The 24,522-nt window shown below is 50.1% G+C and overlaps 1 protein-coding gene across 1 annotated transcript in view; it reads left to right on the top strand.

Moving 5' to 3' along the window:
* LOC145337727 (disintegrin and metalloproteinase domain-containing protein 12-like) overlaps window positions 1-24,522 on the top strand; it is a gene marked incomplete at its 5' end in the record, with an annotated part of 178,071 nt that overhangs the window by 32,169 nt on the left and 121,380 nt on the right. Inside the window, 4 exons of the mRNA XM_080182566.1 lie at window positions 7,091-7,233; window positions 11,787-11,964; window positions 19,614-19,706; window positions 23,820-24,015. Of these exons, the coding sequence (XP_080038692.1) occupies window positions 7,091-7,233; window positions 11,787-11,964; window positions 19,614-19,706; window positions 23,820-24,015 (610 nt within the window). The remainder of the gene's footprint in view (window positions 1-7,090; window positions 7,234-11,786; window positions 11,965-19,613; window positions 19,707-23,819; window positions 24,016-24,522) is intronic.

Genomic DNA, 24,522 nt, shown 5'->3' with positions numbered 1-24,522 from the left:
TGTGAATCACTGTGTCACCGTGCTGTCCCGGGTCCCTGGCACTGTGAGACAGCAGTGCTAATCACTGTGTCACCGTGCTGCCCCGGGTCCCTGGCACTGTGAGACAGCAGTGCTAATCACTGTGTCACCGTGCTGCCCCGGGTCTCTGGCACTGTGAGACAGCAGTGCTAATCACTGTGTCACCGTGCTGCCCCGGGTCCCTGGCACTGTGAGACAGCAGTGTGAATCACTGTGTCACCGTGCTGCCCCGGGTCCCTGGCACTGTGAGACAGCAGTGTGAATCACTGTGTCACCGTGCTGCCCCGGGTCCCTGGCACTGTGAGACAGCAGTGCTAATCACTGTGTCACCGTGCTGCCCCGGGTCCCTGGCACTGTGAGACAGCAGTGCTAATCACTGTGTCACCGTGCTGCCCCGGGTCCCTGGCACTGTGAGACAGCAGTGCTAATCACTGTGTCACCGTGCTGCCCCGGGTCCCTGGCACTGTGAGACAGCAGTGTGAATCACTGTGTCACCGTGCTGCCCCGGGTCCCTGGCACTGTGAGACAGCAGTGCTAATCACTGTGTCACCGTGCTGCCCCGGGTCCCTGGGACTGTGAGACAGCAGTGTGAATCACTGTGTCACCGTGCTGCCCCGGGTCCCTGGGACTGTGAGACAGCAGTGTGAATCACTGTGTCACCGTGCTGCCCCGGGTCCCTGGCACTCTGAGACAGCAGTGTGAATCACTGTGTCACCGCGCTGTCCCGGGTCCCTGGCACTGTGCGACATCAGTGCTAATCACTGTGTCACCGTGCTGCCCCGGGTCCCTGGCACTGTGAGACAGCAGTGTGAATCACTGTGTCACCGTGCTGCCCCGGGTCCCTGGCACTCTGAGACAGCAGTGTGAATCACTGTGTCACTGTGCTGTCCCGGGTCCCTGGCACTGTGAGACAGCAGTGTGAATCACTGTGTCACCGTGCTGTCCCGGGTCCCTGGCACTGTGCGACATCAGTGCTAATCACTGTGTCACCGTGCTGCCCCGGGTCCCTGGCACTGTGAGACAGCAGTGTGAATCACTGTGTCACTGTGCTGCCCCGGGTCCCTGGCACTGTGAGACAGCAGTGTGAATCACTGTGTCACCGTGCTGCCCCGGGTCCCTGGCACTGTGAGACAGCAGTGTGAATCACTGTGTCACTGTGCTGCCCCGGGTCCCTGGCACTGTGAGACAGCAGTGTGAATCACTGTGTCACCGTGCTGCCCCGGGTTCCTGGCACTGTGAGAGAGCAGTGCTAATCACTGTGTCACCGTGCTGCCCCGGGTCCCTGGCACTGTGAGACAGCAGTGCTAACCACTGTGTCACTGTGCTGCCCCGGGTCCCTGGCACTGTGAGACAGCAGTGCTAATCACTGTGTCACCGTGCTGCCCTGGGTCCCTGGCACTGTGAGACAGCAGTGCTAATCACTGTGTCACCGTGCTGCCCCGGGTCCCTGGCACTGTGAGACAGCAGTGTGAATCACTGTGTCACCGTGCTGCCCCGGGTCCCTGGCACTGTGAGACAGCAGTGCTAATCACTGTGTCACCGTGCTGCCCTGGGTCCCTGGCACTGTGAGACAGCAGCGCTAATCACTGTGACACCGTGCTGCCCCGGGTCCCTGGCACTGTGAGACAGCAGTGTGAATCACTGTGTCACCGTGCTGCCCCGGGTCCCTGGCACTGTGAGACAGCAGTGCTAATCACTGTGACACCGTGCTGCCCCGGGTCCCTGGCACTGTGAGACAGCAGTGTGAATCACTGTGTCACCGTGCTGCCCCGGGTCCCTGGCACTGTGAGACAGCAGTGCTAATCACTGTGACACCGTGCTGCCCCGGGTCCCTGGCACTGTGAGACAGCAGTGCTAATCACTGTGACACCGTGCTGCCCCGGGTCCCTGGCACTGAGACAGCAGTGTGAATCACTGTGTCACCGTGCTGCCCCGGGTCCCTGGCACTGTGAGACAGCAGTGCTAATCACTGTGTCACCGTGCTGCCCCGGGTCCCTGGCGCTGTGAGACAGCAGTGCTAATCACTGTGTCACCGTGCTGCCCCGGGTCCCTGGCACTGTGAGACAGCAGTGTGAATCACTGTGTCACCGTGCTGCCCCGGGTCCCTGGCACTGTGAGACAGCAGTGTGAATCACTGTGTCACCGTGCTGCCCCGGGTCCCTGGCGCTGTGAGACAGCAGTGCTAATCACTGTGTCACCGTGCTGCCCCGGGTCCCTGGCACTGTGAGACAGCAGTGCTAATCACTGTGTCACCGTGCTGCTCCTGGTCCCTGGCACTGTGAGACAGCAGTGTGAATCACTGTGTCACCGTGCTGCCTGAACGTGTGACTCAGTTGATGATCTGATCTGAAGTCAGCTCACTCCATGGCAAGTCCAGAAGTATTTACATGAAATGGTGGAGACTTTGCAGGTGTAAGATTCACCCTATTTAAACCCTCAGGGTTACCCTGGGCCGTGTTGCCGACAGTGGGCACTCATCAACTGATTTCAAGGTTGGGGTCCAGTGGTGTCTTGAGTGGGACTTGATGGATTGAGTTTTAAGGAGAGAACATAGAACATAGAACACTACAGCACAAACAGGCCCTTCAGTCCACAAGTTGCGCCGATCACATCTATACCTACCAAGCCACAGAACTATCTGTAACTCCCAATCCCATAAAACCCCATATACTCATCCAGAAGTCTTTTAAAAGACCCCAGCGAGTTCGCCTCCACCACCACTGACGGCAGCCGATTCCATTCACTCACCACCCTCTGAGTGAAAACCTTACCCATAACATCTCCTCTGTACTTGCTTCCCTGCACCTTAAACCTGTGTCCTCTCGTAGTCACCATTTCAGCCTGGGAAATAGCCTCTGAGAATCCACCCTATCTATTCCTCTCAACATTTTATAAACCTCTATCAGGTCACCTCTCAACCTTTGTCTCTCCAGGGAGAAGAGTCCCAGCTCCCTCAACCTATCTTCATCAGGCATGCCTCCCAATCCAGGCAACATCCTTGTAAATCTCCTCTGCACCCTCTCAATAGCTTCCACATCCTTCCTGTAGTGAGGTGACCAGAACTGCGCACAGTACTCCAAGTGGGGTCTGACAAGGGTCCTATAAAGTTGCAGCATTACCTCCCGACTCCTAAACTCAGTCCCTCGATTAATGAAGGCTAGTACACCATACGCCTTCTTGACCACATCCTCCACCTGCGAGGCCGATTTAAGAGTCCTGTGGACCCGGACTACAAGGTCCTTCTGCTCTTCAACACAGCTAAGACTCCTACCCTTGATATTGTACTCCTTCATCCCATTGGTCCTGCCAAAATGGACGACTACACATTTATCCGCGTTGAAGTCCATCTGCCACTTCTCCGCCCAGTCTTGCATCCTATCTATGTCACGCTGCAACTTCTGACATCCCTCCAGACTATCCACAACACCACCAACCTTCGTATCGTTGGCGAACTTACTAACCCATCCCCCCACTTCCTTATCCAGGTCATTTATGAAAATGACAAACAGCAAGGGTCCTAGAACAGATCCCTGGGGCACTCCACTGGTGACTGACCTCCATTCAGAAAAAGACCCATCCACAACCACTCTCTGCCTTCTGCAGGCAAGCCAGTTCTGGATCCACAAGGCCAAAGGCCCTTGGATCCCATGCCCTCTCACCTTCTCAAGAAGTCTTGCATGGAAGACCTTATCAAACGCCTTGCTGAAGTCCATGTAAACCACATCCACCACTCTCCACCGAGAGGCTGAATAGACTGGGACTTTTTTCTCTGGATCGTAGGAGGCTGAGGGGTGATCTTATAGAGGTCTATAAAATAATGAGGGACACAGATCAGCTGGATAGTCAATATCTTTTCCCAAAGGTAGGGCAGTCTAAAACGAGAGGGCATAGGATTAAGGTGAGAGGGGAGAGATATAAAAGTGTCCAGAGGAGCAATTTTTTTCACACACAGGGTGGTGAGTGTCTGGAACAAGGTGCCAGAGGTAGTCATAGAGGTGGGTACAATTTTATCTTTTAAAAAGCATTTAGACAATTACATGGGTACAATGGGTACAGAGGGATATGGGCCAAATGCGGACAATTGGGATTAGCTTCGAAGGTAGGTCTGCTGAGGAGCAGTGGAGGATCTTTAAGGAGATCTTTCTTGGTGCTCAGCAGAAATTTATTCCGATGGTTAAAAAGGACAGTAGGAAGAGAGGTAATAAGCCGTGGATAACGAAGGAGGTGAAGGAAAGTGTTAAATTAAAAGCGGAGGAATTTAGAGTAGCTAAGAGCAGTGGGCGAGAAGAGGATTGGGAGAGGTTTAAATGTCAACAAAGATTGACAAAAAAGTTGATAAAGGAGGGTAGAAGAAGCTATGAAGCTGGGCTAGCGCTTAATATAAAAAAGGATAGCAAGAGTTTTTATAAATATATAAAAAGGAAGAGGCTGGCTAGGGTGAACGTTGGTCCCTTAGCGGATGAGAAAGGGGACCTAGTGGTAGGGGATGGGGATATGGCTAAGGTCTTGAATAACTTTTTTGTTTCTGTCTTCACGGAGGAGGACGTGAATAATTTGCCGGGTGTTAGCGATGGAAAGGTGGTAGGACTGGAGGGTCTTAATGACATTACTGTTACTAGAGAGGTGGTGCGCAACAGACTGGAGGGGCTGATTGTGGACAAGTCCCCAGGACCGGATGGAATGCATCCGAGGGTTCTGAAAGAAATGGCGGAGGTGATAGTGGATGCCTTGGTGGTTATTTTCCAGACGTCGCTGGATTCCGGGGAAGTGCCGGAGGATTGGAAAACGGCTAATGTTACGCCGTTGTTTAAGAAGGGTGCCAGGCAAAAGGCGGGGAATTACAGGCCGGTTAGTTTAACGTCTGTGGTAGGTAAAATGTTAGAATCCGTCATTAAGGAGGAAATTGCGAGGCATCTTGAAGGGAATTGCTTGATAGGGCAGACGCAACACGGTTTCATTAAAGGGAAGTCGTGTCTGACAAATTTACTGGAGTTCTATGAGGATGTGTCTAGGGCGGTGGATAGAGGAGAGCCGGTGGATGTGGTCTTTCTGGATTTTCAGAAGGCGTTTGATAAGGTACCTCACAAGAGGTTACTGCAGAAGGTCAGAGGACATGGAGTTGGGGGTAGGGTGTTAGCGTGGATAGAGGATTGGTTGTCAAATAGGAGGCAGAGAGTGGGGGTCAATGGGTGCTATTCGGATTGGCGGTTGGTGACTAGTGGGGTGCCCCAGGGGTCGGTGCTGGGGCCTCAGCTATTTACCATTTATATAGATGATCTGGAGGAGGGAACCGAGTGTAGGGTGTCGAAATTTGCTGATGACACCAAGATTGGGGGAAAGGCAAATTGTGCGGAGGGTGTGGCGAGTCTGCAGAAGGATCTAGATAGGCTGGGCGAATGGGCCAGGAAATGGCAAATGGAATTTAATGTTGGCAAGTGTGAGGTGGTCCACTTTGGTAGGAAGAATGGTAGGAAGGACTATTACTTACGTGGCGAAAAACTGCAGCAGGCGACGGTGCAGAGGGACCTCGGGGTCCTTGTGCATGAGTCGCAAAAACCCAGCCTGCAGGTGCAGCAGGTGGTCAGGAAGGCGAATGGGATGCTGGCCTTCATAGCGAGGGGGATTGAATATAAAAGTAGGGAGGTCTTGCTGCAGCTGTATAGGGCATTGGTGAGGCCGCAGCTGGAGTACTGTGTGCAGTTTTGGGCGCCGCACCTGCGCAAGGATATTTTGGCCTTGGAGGGAGTGCAGAGGAGGTTTACTAGGCTGATACCGGAGTTGAGGGGGTTGAGCTATGAGGAGAGGCTGAATAAACTAGGCTTGTACTCGTTAGAGTTTAGAAGAATGAGGGGAGATCTCATTGAGACGTATAAGATGATGAATGGGATGGATAGGATAGAGGTGGAAAGACTCTTCCCGCTCAAAAAAGACAGTAGGACTAGGGGGCACAGCCTCAAGATAAAGGGGGGGCGGTTCAGAACGGAGTTGAGGAGGAACTTCTTCACTCAAAGGGTGGTGAATCTCTGGAATTCTCTGCCCGTTGAAGTGGTGGAGGCTGCCTCGCTAAATATTTTTAAGAAGCGGGTTGATGGGTTTTTGATAAGAGAAGGGATTAAGGGTTATGGGGAGAGGGCGGGAAAGTGGAACTGAGCCACGACAGATCAGCCATGATCTTATTGAATGGCGGGGCAGGCTCGAAGGGCCAGATGGCCTACTTCTGCTCCTATTTCTTATGTTCTTATGTTCTTATGTTTAAAAAAAGAAGAGCGGTATGGACAAGTTGAGCCAAAAAGCCTGTTTCCATGCTGTAAACCTCTCTGACTCTATAACTCTGTGAGTATTACAGGCCCTATTCTCTGGTTCCCCTTCAGCTAATTCACCTTTGCTTTGGTTCCCATCCCCGTGCCAATCTAGTTTCAACCCTCCTGTGTGACATAAGCAAACCTCCCAGCCAGAATATTTATGCCTTTCCAGTTTAGATGCAACCCATCTTTCTTATAGAGGTCCCACCTACCCCAATAGTCCAGATATCTGAAACCCTCCCTCCTACACCAGCTGTTTAGACAGGTGTTGGGCTGCACTATCTTCCTATTCCTAGCCTCACTGGCACGTGGCACAGGGAGTAATCCTGAGATTACAACCCTAGAGATCCTGCTTTTTAACTTTCTACCTAACTCCCTAAACTGCTGCTGCAGGACCTCATCACTCCTCCTGCCTACGTCGTTCATACCAATAGGTACCCTTACTGCCCCTCTCCACACTAATACCCCCTTCATTCCCTCTGGCTGTGGAGGGGGGCTAACTGCCTGTCCCCAATCACTGACATACACACATGATAAGAAACGTGAGTGCAGAAGAGGGAATTCTTTTAAATTAATTTGATGGGAAGTGGAGGTCTCTGGCTTGACCAGCATTTATTACCTATCCCTACGTGTGCCAGAGGGCTGACAGACTGAGTACAAGGCAGTGAGGTGGTTTTGTGTGTGTGTTAACCAGTCTATCCAGCCCCTTATTGTCTGTAGGTGAGGATATTGAAATGCATTGACAGATACTTCATTCTGTTCTCTCTCAGGACACTCGAGCAAGCATTTTGAGCCTTTCCGCAATTCTTGCCCACGAAATAGGCCACAATTTGGGAATAGCACATGATACGGATTCACGGAATTGTAAATGTACAGATCAGACAGCTGGTTGTATCATGGAAGATGCACTGGGGTGAGAACTACACTGAAACACTGTGCCTGTGATTCACATTCTCTATGCAATGCCTACCAGCCTTACTTTCGAACACAAGGTCAGTGGGAAGACTTGTTTTTGTAAAGCTGGGTGGAATTGTGTGTGTTTTGGAATAATTGGAATATTGCTGCTTCAAGCTGCAGCCAAAGCCTCCACAAACATCTGCAGTCCCTGTGATGTGGAGGCCAGAACAAGAAGGTTGAAACAGTAAAAAGCAATCTCTGTGAATGGTGAAACATTTTGAGAGAGGAGAGAAAAACATCATGTTTTATGTGTCTGTCTTTTCACAACTATTTTGAAGCGTTTGCAAACATCTCCAACAAGTGCTGAGAGGCAGCATTTGAACAAGTTTGCCATCAGCAAACCCTCACAAAGCTGCAGTCAATGGGAATCTGGGGGAGCAGCTTCCATTGGCTAGAAGCATTCCTGGCACAAAGGGAGAGCTAATAGGACCATGGCAGAGGGAGGAGGGTGAGGTGATTGCCCCTTGATGTTCAATGGCATCAACATCGCTGAGTCCCCTATAATCAATATCCTGGGGGTTACCATTGACCAGAACCTGACCTGGACTAGCTATATAAATACCGTGGCTTCAGGTATAGGCCAGAGGCTGAGAACCCTGCAGCCAGTAACCCACCTCCTGCCTCCCCAAAGCCTGTTCCGAATGGGCAATGAATGTTCACCTACCCACTGATGAATTCATCCCATGAATGAATAAAAAGAAAGACAATCTCCCACCTGATTATCCTGAGCTCCTGGGGGGTGGTTTCTACCCTCCTTGTACCTGGCAGACCCTGCACTGATCCTGAAAAGGAGTGTGGCCTAAAGATCAGCCCCACACTGACACCAAACAGCCAGAGAGGCTCAGATAAACATTAAAGTGGACAATTCCCCAGGCCTGGATAATGTCTGTCCCAGAACACTGAGAGAGGCGAGGGAAGAAATTGCTGAGACATCGACCAGAGAAAACATGGAACATTACAGCACAGTACAGGCCCTTCGGCCCTCAATGTTGTGCCAAGCTATGTCCAATCCTAAGATCAAGCTATCCCCACCCTATCATTCTGATCTGCTCCATGTGCCTATCCAGTAACCGCTTGAAAGTTCCTAAAGCGTCTGGCAATCTATTCCACACCCCAACCACTCTCTGAGTGAAGTACGTTGGTCAAAATCTTTGCATCCTCTTTAACAATGGGTGAGATACCAGAAAATTGGAGAGTAGCTCACATCTGTTTAAGTAGGGCAGAAGAGACAATCTGGAAAATTACAGGCCTGAGGCCTTCAATCAGTGGTGAGGAGATTATTGAAGAAGATTCTTAGGAACAGGATGTACTCACATTTGGAAGAGAATAGGCTTATTCGCGATAGTTAGCACGGTTTTGAAGGGAAGGTTGTGCTTCACGAACCTTATTGAGTTTTTTGAGGGCTGATTAGAGACAGTCAGCATGGCTTTATGAGTGGAAAATCATGTGTCACAAATTTGATTGAGTTTTTTCAAGGGGTAACCAAGAAGGTAGATGAGGGCAATGGAGTTGATGTTGTCTACATGAACTTTAGCAAGACCTGTTGTTGCATAAGGTTAAATCTTGACAGGATCCAGGGTGAGATATCTAAATGGATACAAAATTGGCTTCTTGACAGAAGCCAGAGGGTGGGTTGTAGAGAGTTGTTTTTCAAACTGGAGGCCTGTGACCCGCGGTGTGCCTCAGGGATCAGCGCTGGGCCCACTGTTATTTGTCATTTATATGAACGATTTGGATGAGAATTTAGGAGGCATGGTTAGTAAGTTTGCAGACAACACTAAGATTGGTGGCATAGTGGACAGTGAAGAAGATTATCTCGGATTGCAACAGGATCTTGATCAATTGGGCCAGTGGACTGATGAATGGCAGATGGAGTTTAATTTAGATAAATGCAAGATGATGCATTTTAGTAATAAGAACATAAGAACATAAGAAATAGGAGCAGGAGTAGGCCATCCAGCCCTTCGAGCCTGCCCCGCCATTCAATAAGATCATGGCTGATCTGAAGTGGATCAGTTCCACTTTCCCGCTTTCTCCCCATAACCCTTAATTCCCCTTGTCTACCAAAAACCTATCTACCCGCGTCTTAAATATATTTAGCGAGGCAGCCTCCACCACTTCAACGGGCAGAGAATTCCAGAGATTCACCACCCTTTGATTCACCATCCTCAACTCCGTTCTAAACTGCACCCACCTTATCTTGAGGCTGTGCCCTCTAGTCCTGTTGTCCTTTCTGAGCGGGAAGAATCTCTCCACCTCTACCCTATCCATCCCCTTCATTATCTTATACGTCTCTATAAGATCCCCCCTCATCCTTCTAAACTCCAACGAGTACAGACCCAGTCTATTTAGTCTCTCTTCATAGTCCAACCCCCTCATCTCCGGTATCAGCCTAGTAAACCTCCTCTGCACTCTCTCCAAGGCCAAAATATCCTTGCGCAAGTGTGGCGACCAAAACTGCACACAGTACTCCAGCTGCGGCCTCACCAGTACCCTGTACAGTTGCAGCAAGACCTCCCTACTTTTATATTCAATCCCCCTCGCTATAAAGGCCAGCATCCCATTCGCCTTCCTGACCACCTGCTGCACCTGCAGACTGGGTTTTTGCGACTCATGCACAAGGACCCCCAGGTCCCTCTGCACAGTAGCATGCTGCAGCTTTTCACCCTTTAAATAGTAATCCCTCCTACTATTATTCCTGCCAAAGTGGATAACCTCACACTTGCTAACATTGTATTCCATCTGCCAGGTCCTCGCCCACTCGCTCAGCCTATCCAGATCCCTCTGCAGACTTTCCACACCCTCCGCACAATTTGCTTTTCCACTCATCTTCGTGTCATCAGCAAATTTCGTTACCCTACACTCAGCCCCCTCCTCCAGATCATCTATATAAATGGTAAATAGCTGAGGCCCCAGCACCGATCCCTGGGGCAATCCACTAGTCACCAACCGCCAGTCAGAATAGCACCCTTTGATACCAACTCTCTGCTTCCTATTAGACAACCAATCCTCTATCCACGCTAACACCTTACCCCCAACTCCGTGCCCCCTAACCTTCTGAAGCAACCTTTTGTGCGACACGTTATCAAGTGCCTTTTGAAAATCGAGAAACATCACATCCACCCGTTCCCCTCTGTCTACCGCACTATTCTCATCCTCATAGAAATCCAATAAATTTGTCAAACACGACTTCCCCTTAACGAATCCGTGCTGTGTCTGCTCTATCAAACAATTCTTCTCAAGGTGCCTCGCCATTTCTTCTTTGATGACGGATTCAACCAGGGCAGGACTTATTCAGTTTATGGTCAGGCATTGGGGAGAGTTATAGAACAAAGAGACCTTGGGATACATGTTCATAGCTCCTTGAAAGTGGAGTCACAGGTGGACAGAGTGGTGAAGGAGGCAGTCAGCATGCTTGGTTTCACTGGTCAGAACATTGAATACAGGAGTTGGGACATCTTGTTGAAGTTGTACAAGACATTGATAAGGCCACACTTGGAATACTGTGTGCAATTCTGGTCACCCTATTATAGAAAGGATATTATTAAACTAGAAAGAGTTCAGAAAAGATTTACTAAGATGCTACCAGGACTTGATGGATTAAGTTGTAAGGAGAGGCTGAATAGACTGGGACTCTTTACCCTGCAGCATTGGAGACTTAGCGGTGATCTTATAGAGGTCTATAGAATAATGAGGGGCACAGATCAGCTCGATAGTCAATATTTTTTCCCAAAGGTAGGGGAGTCAAAAACTAGAGGGCATCGGTTTAAGATGAGAGGGGAGAGATATAAAAGTGTCCAGAGGGGCAATTTTTTCACACAGAGGGTGGTGAGTATCTGCAACGAGCTGCCAGAGGTAGTAGTAGAGGTGGGTACAATTTTGTCTTTTAAAAAGCATTCAAGTAGTTACATGGGTACGATGGGTCTCGAGCAATTTGGGCCAAATGCGGGCAATTGGGATTATCTTAAGGGTTAACAAAAAAGGGGGCATGGACAAGTTGGGCCAAAAGGCCTGTTTCCATGCTGTAAACCTCTATGACTCTAACTGACAAGAAAAACTGACCAGGGCAGGGCACTGGATGTTGTATACACAGACTTTAGTGAAGCCCTCGATAAGGTTCCACGTGGCAGGCTGATACAGAAGGTGAAGTCCTTGGACTTGGTATGGTAGCACAGTGGTTAGTACTGCTACCTCACAGCATAAGGGACCTGGGCTCGATTCCTGGCTTGGGCCACTGTCTGTATGGAGTTTGCACATTCTCCCCGTGTCTGCGTGGGTTTCCGCCGGGTGATCCAGTTTCCTCCCATTGTCTGAATGACGTGCGAGTTAGGTGCATTGACCCAAACAGACGCTGGAGTGTGGTGACTCGGGGAATTCCACAGTGACTTCATTGCAGTGTTAATGTAAGCCTTACTTGTGACACTAATAAATGAACTTTAACTTTAAGAAATGTATGTGAACATTATTTTCTGTTTTGGTCTTTATCTTTTTGTGTGTTCTGATCTTCAGTTTCAAACTTCCAAAGGCTTTCAGTTCCTGCAGCCAACAGGATTTTCAGGGAAGCCTACTCACTGGCCGAGGGAGTTGTCTCTACAATCTGCCGAACACTGGCCAGCTGGTCGGAGGCCCTGAGTGTGGTAACCTGTATGTGGAGGCAGGGGAGGAATGTGACTGCGGCAAACCTTCGGTAAGGAGCAGTCAGAGAGTGATGATGTACAAGAGTTCTTTGTAGCAGACTACAGGGCAGTCTTATAGCTAAGGGCAAATCAGAATCAGGTCAATATTTCACTTGCTGAGCTATCTGCATCAGACATTCAATGATGCTGGGTCCAGAATGATGGAGCTAATTGAGCTTTACAAGATTGAGGGGCTTAGACAGGACAGCCAAGAAAGATCTGATTCCCCTGGTTGAGGGGGCAATTACCAGGACACTGTATTAAAGCAATTGGTAGAATCCGGAGTCATCCGGAATTCACCGTCCAATTGATGAGACTGAAACTCAGGGTAGCTGGATCTGGTGTCTGAAGCAATGTGACCTGTGAGACAATCGACCAGGATTGGAAAATGGGATTAAAATGAACGGCTAATTTTTTTTTATCTGCCCAGCACAAACACAGTGGGCTGAATGGCCTTGTTCTTTCTGTGTGGGGGTGTGAAATGATCAGGAACCTTGGGCTATGTTAGCCTGTGGGTGAGGTGAGAAACTTGCACACAGCTAAAGGATGCATTTGCAATGCCAGAGGAATTCAGAGTTTCCTTTATGATGGAGGCTGCTACGGAAGCTTTGATGGAAGCTGGGGAAATCCAGTGATGTCCTGAGTCCTTTAACTCTCTCAGGAATAGTGCTGAAGTACATGGATTCACTATCCCATTTCCAGATGGATAAATGCAGAGGTGAGCAGCAGGTTGGGAGATTTCACACATTGCTCCAGATGTGCCCTGGAATGGGGTTTGGAATGCAGGTCACTGTCTTTCTGATGGTCATTAGGTACCTATCTCCTGCTGGGCTCAGTTCACCCTCCACAGTCACATCACATTTCACATATCAGAGACATGTTTCAGTGAAGTGAGACTGCGGTGTGCTGCAGAGGGATCTGGGCGTCCTTGGACACAAATCATAACACGTTAATGCACAGGTACAGCAAGTAATTCGGAAGGCAAATGCAATATTGCCATTTTATTGCAAGAGGAATGGAATATAAAAGTAGGGAAGTCTTGCTACAAGTGTTCAGAACATTGGTGGGGAGTTTGGTTGATGAGTGGAGACTTGGGCCACAGCGACACAAAGACATTGAGAATAAGCAAAATACTGCAGACACTGGAATCGGAAACAATCACTCCCTAGAACATCATGAAAACTGTGAAACCCAATTCTAGCAAAGGTAGACCAGGGTTTGTGCTTTCAGATAGCTCCCAGCACGGACCCGCCACAGTAAAGCTCTTCTACTGAGATCGAAGGACAAGCCCTCAATACCAAACAAAGCAAATCTCCATGTAGGTCAGCAGGCGTTGGAGCTTTCCACATGCTCTGCCAGTGTGAGTGACAAGCTACAGTTTCCCCCTTGGATCATTCGTAAATGAGTGTAGGTACAGATGTTGAGAATTTGGACTGGACCAGCTTGGGGGGGAGTGGGTGTGGACACAGATGTTGGGATCTTGCATTGCTCCAGCTGGGAGGGCGTGCGTGTGGATACACATGTTGGGATCTTGCTGTGCAGCAGCTGGGAGAACAAAGAACAACACAGCACGGGAAACAGGCCCTTCGGCCCAACGAGCCCGCGCCGCCGTCCCCCTGTCTCAGTGACCTATTCATGATTTTAGTCTACGCCTAATGTGCGAGGATCAGGGAGGTCCAATTTAGGGACAATTTAGTACCCAACCAATCAGCCTAAAAGCACGTCTTTGGGGGATGTGGGAGGGAGTGGGTGTGGATATACATGTTGGGATTTTGCTGTGCAGCAGCTGGGAGGGCGTGCGTGTGGATACAGATGTTGGGATCTTGCTGTGCTCCTGCTGGGAGGGTGTTGGTGTGGATACAGATGTTGGGTTTTTGCTGTGCAGCAGCTGGGAGGGAGTGGGTGTGGATCCACATGTTGGGATCTTGCTGTGCTGCAGCTGGGAGGGAGTGGGCGTGGATACAGATGTTGGGATCTTGCTGTGCAGCAGCTGGGAGGGAGTGGGTGTAGATACACATGTTGGGATCTTGCTGTGCAGCAGCTGGGAGGGAGTGGGTGTGGATACAGATGTTGGGATCTTGCTGTGCAGCAGCTGGGAGGGAGTGGGTGTGGATACAGATGTTGGGATCTTGCTGTGCAGCAGCTGGGAGGGAGTGGGTGTGGATACAGATGTTGGGATCTTGCTGTGCAGCAGCTGGGAGGGAGTGCGTGTAGATACAGATGTTGGGATCTTGCTGTGCAGCAGCTGGGAGGGAGTGCGTGTAGATACAGATGTTGGGATCTTGCTATGCTCCAGCTGGGAGGGAGTGGGTGTGGATACAGATGTTGGGATCTTGCTGTGCAGCAGCTGGGAGGGAGTGGGTGTGGATACCGATGTTGGGATCTTGCTGTGCAGCAGCTGGGAGGGAGTGGGTGTGGATACTGATGTTGGGATCTTGCTGTGCAGCAGCTGGGAGGGAGTGGGTGTGTTTACAGATGTTGGGATCTTGCTGTGTAGCAGCTGGGAGGGAGTGGGTGTGTTTACAGATGTTGGGATCTTGCTATGCTCCAGCTGGGAGGGAGTGGGTGTGGATACAGATGTTGGGATCTTGCTGTGCAGCAGCTGGGAGGGAGTGGGTGTGGATACAGATGTTGGGATCTTGCTATGCTCAAGCTGGGAGGGTGTGCGTGTGGATACAGATGTTGGGATCTTGCTGTGCAGCAGCTGGGAGGGAGTGGGTGTGGATACAGATGTTGGGATCTTGCTGTGCAGCACCTGGGAGGGAGTGGGTGTGTTTACAGATGTTGGGATCTTGCTGTGCAGCAGCTGGGAGGGAGTGGGTGTGTTTACAGATGTTGGGATCTTGCTGTGCAGCAGCTGGGAGGGCGTGCGTGTGGATACCGATGTTGGGATCTTGCTATGCTCCAGCTGGGAGGGCGTGCGTGTGGATACAGATGTTGGGATCTTGCTGTGCAGCAGCTGGGAGGGAGTGGGTGTGGATACCGATGTTGGGATCTTGCTATGCTCCAGCTGGGAGGGCGTGTGTGTGGATACAGATGTTGGGATCTTGCTATGCTCCAGCTGGGAGGGAGTGGGTGTGGATACAGATGTTGGGATCTTGCTGTGCAGCAGCTGGGAGGGAGTGGGTGTGTTTACAGATGTTGGGATCTTGCTATGCTCCAGCTGGGAGGGCGTGTGTGTGGATACAGATGTTGGGATCTTGCTATGCTCCAGCTGGGAGGGCGTGCGTGTGGATACAGATGTTGGGATCTTGCTGTGCAGCAGCTGGGAGGGCGTGTGTGTGGATACAGATGTTGGGATCTTGCTGTGCAGCAGCTGGGAGGGCGTGCGTGTGGATACCGATGTTGGGATCTTGCTGTGCAGGAACTGGGAGGGTGTGGGTGTGTTTACAGATGTTGGGATCTTGCTGTGCAGCAGCTGGGAGGGCGTGTGTGTGGATACAGATGTTGGGATCTTGCTGTGCAGCAGCTGGGAGGTCGTGCGTGTGGATACCGATGTTGGGATCTTGCTGTGCAGCAGCTGGGAGGGAGTGGGTGTGTTTACAGATGTTGGGATCTTGCTATGCTCCAGCTGGGAGGGCGTGTGTGTGGATACAGATGTTGGGATCTTGCTATGCTCCAGCTGGGAGGGCGTGCGTGTGGATACAGATGTTGGGATCTTGCTGTGCAGCAGCTGGGAGGGCGTGTGTGGATACAGATGTTGGGATCTTGCTGTGCAGCAGCTGGGAGGGCGTGCGTGTGGATACCGATGTTGGGATCTTGCTGTGCAGCAGCTGGGAGGGAGTGGGTGTGTTTACAGATGTTGGGATCTTGCTGTGCAGCAGCTGGGAGGGCGTGTGTGTGGATACAGATGTTGGGATCTTGCTGTGCAGCAGCTGGGAGGGCGTGCGTGTGGATACCGATGTTGGGATCTTGCTGTGCAGCAGCTGGGAGGGAGTGGGTGTGTTTACAGATGTTGGGATCTTGCTATGCTCCAGCTGGGAGGGCGTGCGTGTGGATACAGATGTTGGGATCTTGCTGTGCAGCAGCTGGGAGGGAGTGGGTGTGTTTACAGATGTTGGGATCTTGCTGTGCAGCAGCTGGGAGGGAGTGGGTGTGTTTACAGATGTTGGGATCTTGCTATGCTCCAGCTGGGAGGGCGTGCGTGTGGATACCGATGTTGGGATCTTGCTGTGCAGCAGCTGGGAGGGAGTGGGTGTGTTTACAGATGTTGGGATCTTGCTGTGCAGCAGCTGGGAGGGAGTGGGTGTGTTTACAGATGTTGGGATCTTGCTATGCTCCAGCTGGGAGGGCGTGCGTGTGGATACCGATGTTGGGATCTTGCTGTGCAGCAGCTGGGAGGGAGTGGGTGTGTTTACAGATGTTGGGATCTTGCTATGCTCCAGCTGGGAGGGCGTGCGTGTGGATACCGATGTTGGGATCTTGCTGTGCAGCAGCTGGGAGGGAGTGGGTGTGGATACAGATGTTGGGATCTTGCTATGCTCCAGCTGGGAGGGAGTGGGTGTGTTTACAGATGTTGGGATCTTGCTGTGCAGCAGCTGGGAGGGCGTGGGTGTGGATACAGATGTTGGGATCTTGCTGTGCAGCAGCTGGGAGGGCGTGCGTGTGGATACCGATGTTGGGATCTTGCTGTGCAGCAGCTGGGAGGGAGTGGGTGTGTTTACAGATGCTGGGATCTTGCTATGCTCCAGCTGGGAGGGCGTGCGTGTGGATACCGATGTTGGGATCTTGCTGTGCAGCAGCTGGGAGGGAGTGGGTGTGTTTACAGATGTTGGGATCTTGCTGTGCAGCAGCTGGGAGGGCGTGCGTGTGGATACCGATGTTGGGATCTTGCTGTGCAGCAGCTGGGAGGGCGTGCGTGTGGATACAGATGTTGGGATCTTGCTGTGCAGCAGCTGGGAGGGCGTGCGTGTGGATACCGATGTTGGGATCTTGCTGTGCAGGAACTGGGAGGGTGTGGGTGTGTTTACAGATGTTGGGATCTTGCTATGCTCCAGCTGGGAGGGCGTGGGTGTGTTTACAGATGTTGGGATCTTGCTATGCTCCAGCTGGGAGGGAGTGGGTGTGGATACCGATGTTGGGATCTTGCTATGCTCCAGCTGGGAGGGCGTGCGTGTGGATACAGACGTTGGGATCTTGCTATGCTCCAGCTGGGAGGGCGTGGGTGTGGATACAGATGTTGGGATCTTGCTATGCTCCAGCTGGGAGGGCGTGTGTGTGGATACAGATGTTGGGATCTTGCTATGCTCCAGCTGGGAGGGCGTGTGTGTGGATACCGATGTTGGGATCTTGCTGTGCAGCAGCTGGGAGGGAGTGGGTGTGTTTACAGATGTTGGGATCTTGCTATGCTCCAGCTGGGAGGGCGTGCGTGTGGATACAGATGTTGGGATCTTGCTATGCTCCAGCTGGGAGGGCGTGGGTGTGGATACCGATGTTGGGATCTTGCTGTGCAGCAGCTGGGAGGGAGTGGGTGTGGATACAGATGTTGGGATCTTGCTGTGCAGCAGCTGGGAGGGCGTGTGTGTGGATACAGATGTTGGGATCTTGCTATGCTCCAGCTGGGAGGGAGTGGGTGTGTTTACAGATGTTGGGATCTTGCTATGCTCCAGCTGGGAGGGAGTGGGTGTGTTTACAGATGTTGGGATCTTGCTATGCTCCAGCTGGGAGGGCGTGCGTGTGGATACCGATGTTGGGATCTTGCTATGCTCCAGCTGGGAGGGCGTGGGTGTGGATACAGATGTTGGGATCTTGCTATGCTCCAGCTGGGAGGGCGTGGGTGTGGATACAGATGTTGGGATCTTGCTATGCTCCAGCTGGGAGGGCGTGGGTGTGGATACAGATGTTGGGATCTTGCTATGCTCCAGCTGGGAGGGCGTGTGTGTGGATACAGATGTTGGGATCTTGCTATGCTCCAGCTGGGAGGGCGTGCGTGTGGATACCGATGTTGGGATCTTGCTGTGCAGCAGCTGGGAGGGCGTGGGTGTGGATACAGATGTTGGGATCTTGCTATGCTCCAGCTGGGAGGGCGTGGGTGTGTTTACAGATGTTGGGATCTTGCTATGCTCCAGCTGGGAGGGCGTGCGTGTGGATACAGATGTTGGGATCTTGCTATGCTCCAGCTGGGAGGGCGTGGGTGTGTTTACAGATGTTGGGATCTTGCTATGCTCCAGCTGGGAGGGAGTGGGTGTGGATACCGATGTTGGGATCTTGCTATGCTCCAGCTGGGAGGGCGTGTGTGTGGATACCGATGTTGGGATCTTGCTATGCTCCAGCTGGGAGGGCGTGGGTGTGGATACAGATGTTGGGATCTTGCTATGCTCCAGCTGGGAGGGCGTGCGTGTGGATACCGATGTTGGGATCTTGCTGTGCAGCAGCTGGGAGGGCGTGTGTGTGGATACAGATGTTGGGATCTTGCTATGCTCCAGCTGGGAGGGCGTGGGTGTGTTTACAGATGTTGGGATCTTGCTATGCTCCAGCTGGGAGGGAGTGGGTGTGTTTACAGATGTTGGGATCTTGCTATGCTCCAGCTGGGAGGGCGTGCGTGTGGATACCGATGTTGGGATCTTGCTGTGCAGCAGCTGGGAGGGAGTGGGTGTGTTTACAGATGTTGGGATCTTGCTATGCTCCAGCTGGGAGGGCGTGCGTGTGGATACCGATGTTGGGATCTTGCTGTGCAGCAGCTGGGAGGGAGTGGGTGTGTTTACAGATGTTGGGATCTTGCTATGCTCCAGCTGGGAGGGCGTGCGTGTGGATACCGATGTTGGGATCTTGCTGTGCAGCAGCTGGGAGGGAGTGGGTGTGGATACAGATGTTGGGATCTTGCTATGCTCCAGCTGGGAGGGAGTGGGTGTGTTTACAGATGTTGGGATCTTGCTATGCTCCAGCTGGGAGGGCGTGGGTGTGTTTACAGATGTTGGGATCTTGCTATGCTCCAGCTGGGAGGGCGTGTGTGTGTTTACAGATGTTGGGATCTTGCTATGCTCCAGCTGGGAGGGTGTGGGTGTGTTTACAGATGTTGGGATCTTGCTATGCTCCAGCTGGGAGGGAGTGTGTGTGGATACAGATGTTGGGATCTTGCTATGCTCCAGCTGGGAGGGAGTGTGTGTGGATACAGATGTTGGGATCTTGCTATGCTCCAGCTGGGAGGGAGTGGGTGTGTTTACAGATGTTGGGATCTTGCTATGTTCCAGCTGGGAGGGAGTGGGTGTGTTTACAGATGTTGGGATCTTGCTATGCTCCAGCTGGGAGGGAGTGGGTGTGTTTACAGATGTTGGGATCTTGCTATGCTCCAGCTGGGAGGGCGTGCGTGTGGATACAGATGTTGGGATCTTGCTATGCTCCAGCTGGGAGGGCGTGGGTGTGTTTACAGATGTTGGGATCTTGCTATGCTCCAGCTGGGAGGGCGTGCGTGTGGATACAGATGTTGGGATCTTGCTATGCTCCAGCTGGGAGGGCGTGCGTGTGGATACAGATGTTGGGATCTTGCTATGCTCCAGCTGGGAGGGCGTGCTGCTGTCTAAATGATGGCTATCTGACATGCAGAAAATTTTCACCATTTCCTCGGTTTTCTTCCTTTCTTGAGTTGCAGCATCTGCTGGTTTTCCGATTGTGATTTTGTTGTACCACTCACTGGAAGTTTCTGTTTCTACTTTCCCCTCAGGAATGTTCTGATTCCTGCTGCGAGGCTTCGACTTGTAAACTCAAACCTGGTGCACAATGTTCATCCACTGGTGCTTGTTGTAAGAACTGCGTGGTAAGACCCGATTCGATCATTCTTCACACAAACATACAGATAGATGAATATATGAAATAGGAGCAGAAGGAGGCCATTTGGCCCCTTCAACCTGTTTCACCATTAAATAAGGTCATGGCTGATTTATCTGTATCCAGTTCCACATTTCCACCTACCCGGATAACCTCTGATGCCATTTGTCCAGCAGGAATCTAACCACCTCCGCCTTAATATTCAGTGAGTGTGCCTCCATCACCTTCTGAGGCAGAATGTTCCAGAGTCACACAGTCCTCTCAGAGGAAAACAAGTCTTCACCTCCTTCCTAAAAGGGCAACTTCTAACTTTAAAACAGTGCCCCCTTGATCTGGAGCCACCACATCCACCATTCCAAATCTTATAGACGTCATTCAGACCATTGCTCACTCTTCTAATACCCAGTGGAAACAGGCTCGGACTTGTTCATCCGACAGTAAGAATCCTCCAGTAGCATGCAATAATAAACATTCACAAAGTAAATCCAAAATAAAGGTTTAATAAAAATGCTTTATTACACAACCACTTGGACACACCCTGGACTCTGCCTGCCCCAGTCACCACCTCCTTCCTGTTCCTACTGCTCAGTTGGTCAGCTGACCACCACAACATGTTGCCATTGGTTACATTGCTTACACTGCGTCCACAGAATTTCACTGTTAAATTCCTCCTATTGGTCTGTCAGTGATGTCCCTTCAAATGGCTGGAACCAGTCAGCTTTCAACAGTGAAACTCCCAGCTTCATAACAGCTTCTTTCCCCAGTTTAAAAATGTTACTTGTGTTATTCATTCGGGCATCGCTGGCTGGCCAGTAATTATTGCCCATCCCTAGTTGCTCAAGGGCAGTTGGGAGTCAGCTCCATTGCTGTGGGTCTGGAATCTCATGTAGGCCAGACCAGGTCAGGACAGAAGATTTCCTTCCCTAAAGGACATTAGTCAATCAGATGGATTTTTCCGACAATCGACAATGCTTTCATGGTCATCAGTAGATTCTTAATTCCAGATTTTTTTTATCGAATTCAAATTCCACCACCTGCCATTGCTGGATTCGAACCTGGGCCCTCAGAACATAAGCTGAGTTGCTAGATTAATAACCTAGTGATAAAACCAGTAGGCCATCGCCTCATTTTTTTAACGCCTGTAATTTTGTTCACACTATTCATGCTCTAGAAGGTCTTATTATATCTAAGCATGCAAATTTAGCAGCAGAATAGCACAGTTCAGTCTTTCTTTTCCAATGTTGAATACCCTAACCTTTCACATCCAAGTTGTGATGAAGCATCTGCAATCACATTCTGTCCTTCTGCTAAAGGGATAGAGTCTGCCCAATGAAGTGGTGGAGGCTACCTCGTTGAGTATGTTTAAGTCACGGGTAGATAGATTTCTGATCGATGAGGGAATTAAGGGTTATGGGAAGCAAGCGGGTAAGTTGAATTGATCCACTTCAGATCAGCCATGATCTTATTGAATGGCGGGGCAGGCTTGAGGGGCTAGATGGCCTACTCCTGCTCCTATTTCTGATGCTCTTATGAAATTAAATGGCTGGAATAATAAGTTCATCTGTACAGTCTGGTATTTTTACTTTCAAACTTCCCCAGAAACCTCCAGAAAAACAAAATTGTACCCGCGTTTACTACTACCTCTGGCAGCTTGTTCAGACACTCACCAACGTCTGTGAAAAAATTGCCCCTCTGGACACTTTTTACATCTCTCCTGTCTCACGTTAAACCTATGTCTTCTAGTTTTAGACGCCCCTACCTTTGGGAAAAGATATTGACTATCCAGCTGATCTGTTCCCCTCATTATTTGATAGACCTCAATAAGATCACCCCTCAGCCTCCTACGCTCCAGAGAAAATAGTACCAGTCTATCCAGCCTCTCCTTGTAAGTCAAACCATCGAGTCCCGATAGCATCCCAGTAAATCCTTTCTAGTTTAATAATATCCTTTCTATAATAGGGTGACCAGAATTGCACACAGTATTCCAGGCCTTACCAATGTCTTGTACAACTTCAACAAGACGTCCCAACTCCTGTATCCAAAGTTCTGACCGATGAAACCAAGCTTGCCGAGTGCCTTCTTTACCACTCTGTCCACCTGTGACTCCACTTTCAAGGAGCTATGAACATTCACCCCGAGATAGAACATAGAACACTACAGCACAAACAGGCCTTTCGGCCCACGAGTTGCGCCGATCACATCATCACCTACCAATCTATAGACCTATCTATAACCCCCAATCCCATTAAACCCCATATACTCATCAAGAAGTCTTTTAAAAGACCCCAGCGAGTTCGCCTCCACCACCACTGACGGCAGCCGATTCCATTCACTCACCACCCTCTGAGTGAAAAACTTACCCCAACATCACTTCTGTACTTTCCTCCTCGCACCTTAAATCTGTGTCCTCTCGTAGCGACCATTTCAACCCGGGGAAGTATTCTCTTTGTTCTGTAACTCTCCCCAATGCCTTACCATTAACTGAGTAAATCCTGCCGTGAATCAATCTACCAAAATGTATCACTTCAGATTTGTCTAAATTAATCTCCATCTGCCATTCATCAGCCTATTTGCCCTATTACATTCACAGAGTCATAGAGGTTTACAGCATGGAAACAGGGCCTTTCGTCCAACTTGTCCATGTTGCCCTTTTTTTTAAGAAACCACTAAGCTAGTCCCAATTGCCCACATTTGGCCCATATCCCTCTATACCCATTATACCCATGTAACTATCTAAATGCTTTTTGAAAGACAAAATTATATCTGCCTCTACCAGTACCTCTGGCAGCTTGTTCCAGACACTCACCACCCTCGGTGTGAGAAAATTGCCCCTCTGGACACTTTTATATCTTTCCCCTCTCTTAAACCGATGCTCTCCAATTTTAGACTCTCCTACCTTTGGAAAAAGATATTGACTGTCTCGCTGAACTGTGCCCTCATTATTTTATAGACCTCTATAAGATCACCTCTCAGCCTCCTATGGCCCAGAGGAAAAAGTCCCAGTCTATCCAGCCTCTCCTTATAACTCAATCTATCAAGTCCCGATAGCATCCTAGTACTTTTCTGCACTCTTTCTAGTTTAATAATATCCTTTCTATAATGGGGTGACTTGAATTGCACGCAGAATTGATCAAGATCCTGTTGCAAATGGAGATGACTTCCTTCACTGTCCACTATGCCGCCAATCTTGGTGTCATCTTCAAACTTACTAACCATGCCTCCCACATTCTCATCCAAACCATTAATATAAATGACAAATAACAGTGGATGCGTCACTGATCCCTGAGGCAGACCACTATTCATAGGCCTCCAGTTTGAAGAACAACCGTCTACAGCCATCCTCTGATGGATGGACTGGGCTACAGTCATCATCTTTTGTGGTTCCTCGTGGTCTTGGGCAGAGCAGGAGCCATATCAAGCTGTGATACAACCAGAAAGAATGCTTTCTATGGTGCATCTGTAAAAGTTAGTGAGAGACGTAGCTAACATGCCAAATTTCCTGAATCTTCTGAGAAGGTAGAGGCGTTGGTGGGCTTTCTTAACTATAGTGTCGGCATGGGGGGGACCAGGTCAGGTTTTGGTGATCTGGACACCTAAAAACTTGAAACCCTCAACCGTTTCTACTTTGTCCCCATCGATGTAGACAGGGGACTCTAGTAGACTCTGATGTAGACTCGAGTATTCTAGAGTCTAAAGAATTTTGGAAAATAACCATCAATTGATCTGGTATTCCCAGAGCCACTTCCTTAAGTTATTCTGGGATGAAGATTATCCACCTTCAATCCCATCAATTTCTCCAAAACCATTACTCTACTAATGCTGATTTCCTTCAGCTTCTCACTAAAACATGTTTCTCTCAGAATTTTATGACTCTATTTTTCTTGCTGCCCATCACAATTGTTCAATATGGACTCACTGAGGCTATATTCCAATGCTCGAACGATAGGTCACTGTTAACCCCTAATCCCTCGATCCTGATCAGCTCCTTCAACCCCAACCTTCTCTCTCTCTCCAGACACCAACCCGTTCTCAGCAATTACACATCACTCTCAGCCCTGCCTGAACAATGAACTGATTGAAACCTGATCACTTTGTTCTGCAGTTCCTTCCAGCGGCGACCATTTGTAGACCATCGAGGGGAGAATGTGACTTGCCAGAGTTCTGCACAGGAAAGTCCTCAGATTGCCCCGTCAATGTATTTCTGAAAGATGGCCACACATGCAGCAATGGAAATTTATACTGCGGCGATGGGATCTGTCAGTCTGCAGATAAGCAGTGCCAGGAGATCTGGGGTGAGGGTAAGTACAGACGACCAGAATCTCCCATACTCTTACAGCACAGTTATATTCAAACACCAAACATGCCAGAGTAGAAAGTCATCCCAGAAAATAGTCAGCCAGTCAGGCAGCATCTGTGAAGAGAGAAAACAGCAACACTTCAGGTAAAGATGTTCAGAGAACATAGACCAGTACAGCACAGTACAGGCCCTTCAGCCCTCGATGTTGTGCCGAGCTATGTCCAAACCCAAGATCAAGCGATCCCACTCCCTATCATTCTGGTGTGCTCCATGTGCCTATCCAATAACCATTCGAAAGTTCTTAAAGTGTCCGACTCCACTATCACAGCAGGCAGTCTATTCCACACCCCAACCACTCTCTGAGTAAAGAATCTACTTCGGACACCCCTCCTATCCCATCCCTCCTGAAAGTTGGCACCCAGGTTGATAAGGTTGTTAAGAAGGCGTACGGTGTGTTAGCTTTTATTGGTAGAGGGATTGAATTTCGGAGCCGTGAGGTCATGTTACA

Source organism: Carcharhinus amblyrhynchos, unplaced genomic scaffold (genome assembly GCF_965287045.1).
Source record: "Carcharhinus amblyrhynchos unplaced genomic scaffold, sCarAmb.v2.hapA scaffold_67, whole genome shotgun sequence".
Classification (NCBI taxonomy): Eukaryota; Metazoa; Chordata; class Chondrichthyes; order Carcharhiniformes; family Carcharhinidae; genus Carcharhinus; species Carcharhinus amblyrhynchos.
The sequence above is the reverse complement of the archived record's forward strand: the minus strand, read 5'-3'. Positions and strand labels throughout refer to the sequence as shown.